Here is a 9981-nt window from a genome sequence, read left to right as displayed (position 1 = left end):
TTGTCCCAGAGGCGTAGCCAGTAGTACAGCATCTTTGGCACTTGGCAGTTTCTCTTTTGCATGCTTCTCATAGATGGGAAAATTTGTGATCACCTGCATCTGTAAAGTCTATACAAATGTGCTCACAGTTAGCTCCCAACTCATCAACAGTGGACACAGAGTCATATGTCCCTAGGGTGGTACATCAACCATTGTTTGCCAAACTGGCTGCCGCCTCATGTCCTCTTCTAGTAAGATGTTCTCTATGTAAGGTTAATGAACAGAGAAAGATAAAATAAAATTATTCTGCAACCTCATGTCCTCGTTGGAGCAATAGTTGCACTAATGATATACCAGAACATATAATAAAGTTTCTATAGGCATCATTTCACTTGAAACTGTAGAACACATTGATGCACTATCTTTAGCAGGTTATAGTGATGAAACACAAATATGAAAGACAAGGACCAGAGCAATTTTTGCTGCATTTTAGCTAAAGGCACACCGCACACAATGCATTTACAGTGGGCAAAAACAAATGACAACATTTCTTTAGGCTGCATACCTCACCAAAATTATGATGAAAAGTTGGATAGTTCCAACAAGCAAACAACAGTTTGTCAGATTACCGCCTGGATGGCTCTCCCTCCCTCACTCACTCACTCACTCACGCGATCTGGAAGACGAACAGGAACTCGCAGAGTTTTTGGTGCTGCTAAACTGGCAGCGTTTTCTGGTTCAATTTGCGGAATATAAAGCTAGATACAGAGGCCATGAGGCCGAGATATGCACGGCACGCTCGTGAGCACGATGCACGATCCCACAACGCTGGGACGTGCCGCGAGGATCGCGCGACGTGGGCATCCTTGCCCATGCTCTATCTGAAACACTATCTGAACTAACTGAAAACTGAAAGAACAGAAACAGCTAACCTACTGTACATCTGTGGGGGTATGGCCCCCAATATCCACAAGACAAGACATGGGCCGCACCATCGGAGGTGGCCCAGCCCACAAGATTGAGGCGTGCACGACGCTGCTCGGCGTGCACCGCAAGATATTGTATAGTACCAAATAGGATATTTTCCTTATAACCCTACCCCTCCAGAGTATATAAGGAGAGGCAGGGGTCCCCTAGTCGACATCTGCAGACACGCATCGTACGATAGCTAATACAAACCAACAGACCATAGGAGTAGGGTATTACGTCATACTGACGGCCTGAACCTGTCTAACTCGTGTGTCTCTGTTGCCTTTTTGTTCTTGATCACACGCTTCTCTGCCGATCAATCTACCTTCGTGAGATACCCCTCGGAGGACTGCCGACGATATTCTGTCGACAACATCATACGGTAACAGACTTATAGGCTTTACACAGTTCCCTCAATTTGTTGGGAATTTAAAATAAATATGCACACCTTTTGTTTTAGGTCAGTTATATCAAAGTGAACACTCCTGTCTCATTTAAGAATCTAGAGGTTTTTGTGCTGATAACCTGATACTTAAACTTGTTATTGGTGAAGATGGGAAATCCTATGAATCTGTCATGACTGTATTGCACTGTGGAAAGTTCACAGGATAATGTTGATGGTTCAGCTGTATCTCTGAAATTAGGGTGAGTTGCAAGCAGCCTTTTCTTTCATGCAGGACAAATTTTACTGAATACAGAACATTTGTCGATTCTTATCATAAACCCTATAGACCAAATAGACAAACTTCTCTAGCCACATGGTTGACCTCACAAAGAAGTATTATAGTCACTAATAAAAAAATTATAAAAGGCACTTCTTGCTCAGGCCAGTCGTATTGTTCAATTTTTACTTATTACCCCACTGACAAAATCTTTTTTCTTTTGGCTTCAGATATACAACATAGATTTCAGCATACGAACACATGGTCCAAAAATTTGGAGCAGCATAAATATTAACAGTTTACTGGACATACAAATCTTTGTAAATTTGGCATTAGAAGTTCTTTTTTTCTTGAACTACGCAGGAGAGCTGCTTGTCATTTCATTAAGGTAGAAATAAAATACACGAATTTGGCGTCAGAAGTACTACATAGATTTTTGCATACAAACAAATGGTCCAAAAATTTCAAGCAAATATTTACAGTTGATTGCACATACACTATTTTCTTTCGGGTTTTATCTCCATTAAAGTGGCTAAGTTTTTACATTGGCTCGCCATGCCTAACACAACTCTCCTCCTTTACCAGGGCTTGGGACCTGCTATGCTGGGACACCAAAGGCGCCCCACCATAAGCTAAAAGGCAAGTTTTATAGGACGGCGATGGTGCAGAATGTTGGCCTACGAAAAGACGACATGTTCAACAGCTAAGTGTCGTGGAAATGCGTATGTTGCGTTGGATTTGCGGTCATACAAGAAGGGATCGAGTTCGAAACGATGATATACGTGATAGATTAGGGGTAGCGCCAATTGAAGAAAAGTTTGTCCAACACCGGTTGAGATGGTTTGGACATGTGCAACGGAGACCTCCAGAGGCACCGGTGCGTAGTGGAATCCTAAGCCAGGATAGTAACGTGAAGAGAGGCAGAGGAAGACCGAAGTTGACTTGGGTAGAGACAATAAAAGGAGACTTGAAAGGATGGAATATACCCAAAGACTTAGCCTTAGATAGGAGTGCTTGGAAGACAGCTATTCACGTGCCTGAACCTTGATTGCTTCTGATGGGTTTCAACTCTAGCCTACCCCAACTTGTTTGGGACTTAAAGGCTTTGTTGTTGTTGTTGTACTGCACATACACTATCCTTTACATGCTCGCACCATAAAAATGCCAATTGAATGGGCAAGAATTTGATGTTTGGTTTAATTTATCAGTGTGCTTCTTTCATCAGGATCATTTACCTAAACCATAACTTAAAGCCAAAAGAACAGAAAGAATTCGAGACACCAGTAGAATAGAGAGGGTTTACCTTTACACAGATTTTTTTTTCCTTTTGGTTTTAACTGATAGAATATGACAGGTTAAGTAAACTTTATGCTGAAATTTCATAAACTGGATGTGTGTGAGGGGAGCGCAGGACAACCTAGTATGGGTGAGGACAAGAACTACATGTATCTACTTTTTAAGTACTCAATCCATCCCAAATTGTAAGACGTTTGACTTTTTTTACACCAAGTTTGACCATTCGTCTTATTCAAAAATTTGTGTAAAATATCACTTCTTTCGTCATGGTTTGGTTTATTAATAAAAATTCTTCAAGAATGACTTAAATTTGACTATATTTGCACAAATTTTTTGAATAAGACGAGTGGTCAAACTTTAAGCCAAAAAAGTCAAACGTCTTACAATTTGGGATGGAGGGAGTAGTAGAGATAGAGAAAGAGAGAAGATAAGAGATAGAGAATATAAAACAGTGAATTTGTAGATCACAAGGATAAAGAAAATTTATAACTTATATTTATCTCTCATCTAAGAAATGCTAGATGTGATACACAAGATTGCATCAATGCAGCAAACAATCATCACAACTTGAAACCATGCAAGTTCATATAAAGGCATTGAGCCAACCTTCTCAGATAGCCTCTCCCAATCACATTATACTACTGAAATGGAACTAAAGATCATTCATGATAGAAAGAAACCTATAAAAATGACGAAGCTAAGAACACGATGAGGCTTCAGCAGGCTCTTGCTTTTTCTGCTCATCGCCTTCACTCAGTTCTCCAGAAGCATCACTGGTGTCATTGTTGGATTCCACAACCTCTGCCTCCTCAACGTTCAGTCCATCAACTGGTTCCTGTTTTTCTGCTTCCTTCTTGCGACCCAGCACTGCCTCAATAGCTGCTCGGCTAGCCCTGGCAGCCGCTTCTTCCTTAGCCTTTGCCTCAGCCTTCTTCCTCTCTTCTTCTTCTTTAGCAAGAGCCTCAGCTCTAGCCTTCTCTTCAGCTGCACGTGCAGCCGCCTCTGCTTTCTCCCTCTCAACATCTTCATATAACTTTGCCATTTCCCCATCTCTCCCCTCTTTGTCCAGTGCCTCCTCCAGAAGTGCTTTCATTTCATCACTAAAGACGACACTCTCGTCCAACAGAATACCTTTGGCTATCTTAATCGCATCATCCAACCTTGCAGCATCAATATATGCCTTGAACAGCAACTCATAGCTAGCAATGTTTGGTTTGACCTCCTTTTCAGGCATCATGTCAAAAAACCCTTGTGCCTCGCTGAGCCTATCAACCTTCACCAAGCCACCTATGACTTTGTTAAATGCATTTGCATTGGGCCTCAGACCAGCATCAAACATCTTGTTGAAGTAAGCAACTGCATCTTCCACCCTATCAACCTTAAAGCAAGACTCAATGAGCAAGACATAGGTGTACTCATCAGGGTTTACACCTTGCTCACCCATCTCCTTGTACAATCCCTCAGCCTCCCCAACAAGATCATTCTTCCCTAGCCAGTCAATCAGATTATTGTAGGAGAGTGCATCTGGAGCACACCTCTTCTCGGCCATCTTCCCAAACACCTCAATCGCATCTTGAAACCTTTCAGCACGGCAGTATGCATCAACCATCACATTAAAACTCCCAAGGTTCACAGCAATCGTCCTGGGCGGGTCATGCTCCATGCACATTCTATCAAACAGCTTGAGTGCATCCTCCAACCTCCCATTCCTCCCGAGCACATCAAGCACCATGTTGTAACTCACGGCACTGAACCTCACCTTGGAACCCTCTCCAAGCACCTCTGCATAGCAATCCATGGCCTCCTTCTCCATGCCCTTGAGAAAATACCCTTCCATTAGGTTCCCGTGCACCACGCCATCAAGAATAGGCTCCCCACCAAGCTTCTCCTTGAGCTCCTCATACAACGAAACTGCCTTGTCACCGTCCCCAGCATTGACAAACCCGCCCATGATGAAGGCATAGACCTGGGTATCAGGGGCGATGAGGCCGCGCTCGAGCATGCCATCCTTGAGCTCGAGCGCCTGGTCCAGCTTGCCATTCTCGGCGAGGGAGCGCGCCAGGATGCGGTATGTGGTGGGGGAGGGGAGCACGGGCGAGTCGTCCTTGAGAAGGAGGCGGAAGTGCTCGAGCGCGACGTCGGGGCGGCGGCAGTCGCAGTAGGCCTGGAGGAGGAGGTTGTAGGTGGCGACGGTGGGCGCGACGGAGGCCTGCGTGACGAAGCGGTGGAGGGAGAGGAGGTCGGCGTAGCGGGCCTGGCGGAGCAGCGCGGCGAGGACGGCGTTGCAGGTGAAGACGGTGGGGCGGCAGTTGGAGTAGATGGAGTGGCGCGTGAGGAGCGCCGCCTCGTCGAGGTCGTTCTCGCGGATGAGCGTGAGGATTCGGCGGTGCAGGTCGAGGCGCTTCCCCGAGAGCACCGAGGCCGGCTCCGGGATCTTGGGCGCGTTGGGGTTCGACGCGGGGCGGGGAGCCCCCGGCGCGCGCTGCGGCGCGGGGCCCCGGGAGAGAGGGGGCTCCACGCGGAGGCGGCGCTTGCGGCGGCGGCGCTCGGCGGCGGCATCCGCGGGGGCATGCGCGTCGTCGATTGGGGCGGGGGTCGGGGTCGACGTCGGGGTGGCGAGGCAGAGGAAGCAGGCCTGGGGCCGGAGGCGGAGGCGAAGGGGGAGGAGGCGAGAGAGGAGAGGCTTGGAGAGCGCCATGGCGGCGACGGAGCAGCGGGGAGGGTTTAGCCAGGAATTTGTTCGGGATATTTTTCGTTCCGCGAGGGGGAATGAGGAGAGGAGGAACAGAAGCGGGCGAAGAAGATGGGACAGTGGGCTGAGCTGGATTGTAGGGTGTGGGCTAGATTGTAGGGAGTTGCTCCTTTCCTTGCACACAGGCCCAAGATTAGGCTGTGTATCTAAGAAAAAGTTCCCATTACCTCCTCAACTTTTACGAAAATCTGTTTTTCCTCTCTAAACTCTAAAACCAGATAAACCACCTCCTGAACTTTTAAAACCGTTCGTTTTACCTTCCTAACTAGTTATAAGCGGTTTTCAAAGGCGATTTTTTTTATTTATTTAGGCTGAATCTTTAAAAAATCATAGTAAATCACCGAAAAATCATAAAATGGAAAATCTAATTTTGTTGGACTCCACATGAGTAGATCTATAGAGTGAATTTATAATATGATATAATTTAGTACAAATTTTTACTGTAGTTTTAGATCTATGCTTTTCTGTAATTAATTCATAGCTGCAGTTTCTTTGGTCCAGTTGTGGTGAAATTTTTATGATGGGCTAATTATTATATTCTTGAACTGTATAAAAAATTCATACTCATTGAATCATATATACAGCTCGCTGTAGACTTGTTCTGCTAAAAAAAAGCTCACCGTTGATTTATTATATTAATAATAAAATCTCATTTCAGTGCTATTTTCAAAAAAAAAAAATCTCAGCTCAGTGTTCAGTAATGCTTTTTTAATGATCAGTCATGTTGCCGTTGCATAGTGACACAGCGCAAAGGCAAAAAAAAAAGGCTTGTTGTTTTTAATTAGGTTTGGCTAATTTTTAATTCAATTAAAACAAATTAATTCTAAGATCCATATCAAATGTTAGATATATTTTAGTCTTATATGAAATTTGACTAAATAACTAAAATTGGTATCTTACGTGTGTACTTCCTCCGCCCCTAAATATTTATCGTTTTCGTTTTCGGAAAAACAACTTTGTCTAAATATATATATATATATAATATTAATATTTATGGTACATAATTAATATCATTATATAGATATTTTAAACTAGCTTTTTAATGAATTTATTTAGAGAAAAAATGTTACACATATTTTCTACAAAATCGAGTCAAACTTTTGGCACGGAAACCAACGATGATAGTTAATTTGGGACAGAGGGAGTATCTCTTAGGACGTTCCCAATAGCTAGCTATTTGGCTAGATATTCTGACGTGGATAGAAAAAAAGTAGGAGGGAGTAGTCATCGACGATGAATATATAACTGATCTATTTCACGTAGTCTAAGAATCTAAGAGAAAAACATATGGGTCTAATAGTACATAAAACATAAGAATATATAAAATACGCCAAGTTGGAATAAGCAAAAGGCATGTCACGTGCGTGGAGGTGAGCGTGGCGTTTGATTGAGCAATTAAGCGAGCAGTTACTTACGTTATTTCCAATACAGATCTTCTTGTGTCAGCTGTTGTCTACTACTTTTGAGCAGACATTTTGCTAATTTTTCTCATTAAATTGTGCCTAAATTAACCTAAATTTCTAACAATGCTACGGTCAACAATTACCAGAGTATGTTTGAATCCACTCGTCTAAACTTTAAACTTTAGAGCACTTTAGCTCAGTTTTAAGCTCACCTATTTAGAGAATTTAGTTAGAGGTCTAAAGTTTAGAGGGGTGGATTCAAACAGACCCTAAGTTCATCGAGTAGGTAGTAGTGTACAGTTACGAGTGGTCTGATTGGAGTGCCAAGTTATATGGGATGAGTGACATACTCTGCTCAGTTGTGTGGTTTTTAGGTCCAGTTTTCGCTTAAAAAACTAGGTTGACACTTGTTTCGTTTCAATCGGCGTGTTCGCTGTTGGTTTCAGTCAGGGCTTATCAGCCATGATACAATATTTTTCTCTCACAATAAACCAACACCAGCCAGACTTATCAGGCCAGAAACCAACCAGCGAACATGTTGAATGTCTAATATAAATAGCGGCAAAGCTTTTGCCATCCTTTCTTAAAAAACATATTTGACAAGGTTCTAGCTCTTTTAAAAATAATTCCATTTTTTACTTTTGTGGAGAAGCTATAGATCCTAACACTTTCTTCCCTAATATATAAGGGCACCCACAGTTCACTGGTTGTGGGTCAACCCATCTACGTGACGTAAACCAGCCTCGAGTCGACTCTCTTGTTCTCCAGTCGTACAGGTGCAGTTCATATATAGAGCAATGAAACAACGGCTAGTTGTGGGTAACGGCTGGCCGGTTGGCTGTTGTTTGCACTGTATCAAAAATATTTTTTTTAATCTTCATTAATCGGCTCATCTGTTTGAATCGATTCCTGACACATACCATGAGTCAGATTGTTCTTCAGTGGGCATAAAGTCGACTCATGGCCTGCCACCTTAGCATCGGTTTTCAAAAGGCCACTGAAGAAGCCCTAATAGCTCATGCTCTTCTGTAGCTTCACAGCTCATAGGTAAAGCTCTTTTCCACACTAGTGTTTGATAGAACTCTTTTCTATGCTACTTTTTTTTTATACCAAAGGACCCTAAGTATCATCATGCATGTCGTAAACACAACTGGATTTTGTGATACGCTCCGGCTGAAACCTCAGTATCTCATATGATCATATCATCCAGTGATTTGTTGAAGGTCACTCTGACCGCATTTGCATGTCGTAAGCACTAACTCGTAGTTGACGAGCTGTCGCGGTGTAGCAAAAACAAACGGAAAATAAATACAAAAAAGATGTAATTATTCAGCCTGTTTGCTGGGTCGTATTTGGCTTGGGCCTGTTCGGCAGGACTGAAAAATACTGTTTCGGCTGATTGTTGTGAGAGAAAAATACTGTTCTGGCAGGACGTGAACAGTGATTTCGTGAGAGAAAAAACAAGCCAGCTGGCTGGCTTTAAGCCAGCCGAACACGCCCCGGGTTTCATGTCAAACTATATTTGTTGGACGAAGCACGGAGAAACCGGTGTTGTAATGGAAGAAGGTGAAGAAGAACAATGGGACGACAATGATATTATTCCCGATGGTGCGTGCTTCAATGATACTGCAATGGGAGAAGCTGAAGAAGAGGTAGCCGCAGAAGATGATCCGGCTGATGATCTTTGTTAGGTCATTCGTGACGCACAAAGAGAATGTGAAAGTGAAAAAGAAGAAGATCAAGTTCGAGCGGATGCTAGAAGATCACAAGAAATTGTTGTACCCAACTTGTGATGTAGGGCAGAAAAAGTTGGAAACCACACTAGAATTGCTGCAATGGAAGGCAAAGAATGGTGTATCTGACAAGGGATTTGGAGAGTTACTAAAAATCCAAAAGAAGATGCTTCCGAAGGACAATGAATTGCCCGCCACTACCTATGAAGCAAAACAAGTTGTCTATCCTATGGGGCTAGAAATTGAGAAGATATATGCATGTCCTAATGACTGCATCCTGTACCGTGGCAAAGAGTACGAGAAATTAGATGCATGCCCGGTATGCCATGCATCGAGTACATCCTCACTGGTTCGGTTGCGAGGCTTGGTCAGGTGGTCTGGCTTTCCTTTAAAATGATTGCCTTTCTTTCTTACGGGGTGATTTGCAGGAAGAAATCGACGATGGCCAAGGTACACGACCTTTCGACATTTTTTCAAGAATACACCTCTAATATCACCGAAGCAGTGTGTGCATGCATTATATCCCTTGTTTGACTGTCCTAAAAGATTACTTAGAGCAGGCCAATCATTGATTGTTACGAACAACAATGCTCGCAGATCAAAGTGTTCCTGTTTGTACTCATCCCACACACGTACACCTTCTTCATTCCACAAAATGAGAAGTTCGTCAATAAGTGGTCTTAGGTACACATCGATGTCATTGCTAGGTTGCTTCGGGCCTTGGATGAGCACAGGCATCATAATGAACTTCCGCTTCATGCATAACCAAGGAGAAATGTTGTAGATACTTAGAGTAACAGGCCAAGTGCTATGACTACTGTTCTGCTCTCCAAAAGGATTGATACCATCTGTACTTAAAGCAAACCTTAAGTTTCTTGCGTCATTTGTAAACTCCGGGAATTCTCTGTCGATTGCTCTCCACTGGGACCCATCAGCAAGGTGTCTCAACATATTGTCTACCTTACGGTCTTCTTTGTGCCATCGCAACAATTTTGCATGTTCTTTGTTTCTGAATAGACGTTTCAAGCGTGGTATTATAGGAGCATACCACATAACCTTGGTAGGGATTTTCTTCCGTGGACGTTCGCCCTCAACATCACCAGGGTCATCTCGCCTGATCTTATACTGCGATGCATGGCATACCGGGCATGCATCCAATTTCTCGTACTCTTTGCTATGGTACAGGA

The 9981-nt window shown here is 43.4% G+C and overlaps 1 protein-coding gene across 1 annotated transcript; it reads right to left on the bottom strand.

Annotated features, from left to right (window-relative positions):
• Positions 1-3389: 3389 nt before the first annotated feature.
• LOC136458454 (pentatricopeptide repeat-containing protein At3g49240, mitochondrial-like) lies at positions 3390-5686 on the bottom strand. Its single transcript, XM_066458389.1, has one exon. The coding sequence runs from the start codon at positions 5602-5604 to the stop codon at positions 3604-3606; it is 2001 nt and encodes a 666-aa protein (XP_066314486.1). The 5' UTR covers positions 5605-5686; the 3' UTR covers positions 3390-3603.
• Between the last annotated feature and the right edge of the window lie 4295 nt (positions 5687-9981).

This window comes from Miscanthus floridulus, chromosome 6, assembly GCF_019320115.1.
Source record: "Miscanthus floridulus cultivar M001 chromosome 6, ASM1932011v1, whole genome shotgun sequence".
Classification (NCBI taxonomy): Eukaryota; Viridiplantae; Streptophyta; class Magnoliopsida; order Poales; family Poaceae; genus Miscanthus; species Miscanthus floridulus.
This window is presented reverse-complemented; position numbering and strand designations above follow the sequence as displayed.

Bases quoted from the DNA above. Each gene is read 5' to 3' on its own strand.
- LOC136458454 (XM_066458389.1), bottom strand. From the start codon at position 5,604: ATGGCGCTCTCCAAGCCTCTCCTCTCTCGCCTCCTCCCCCTTCGCCTC.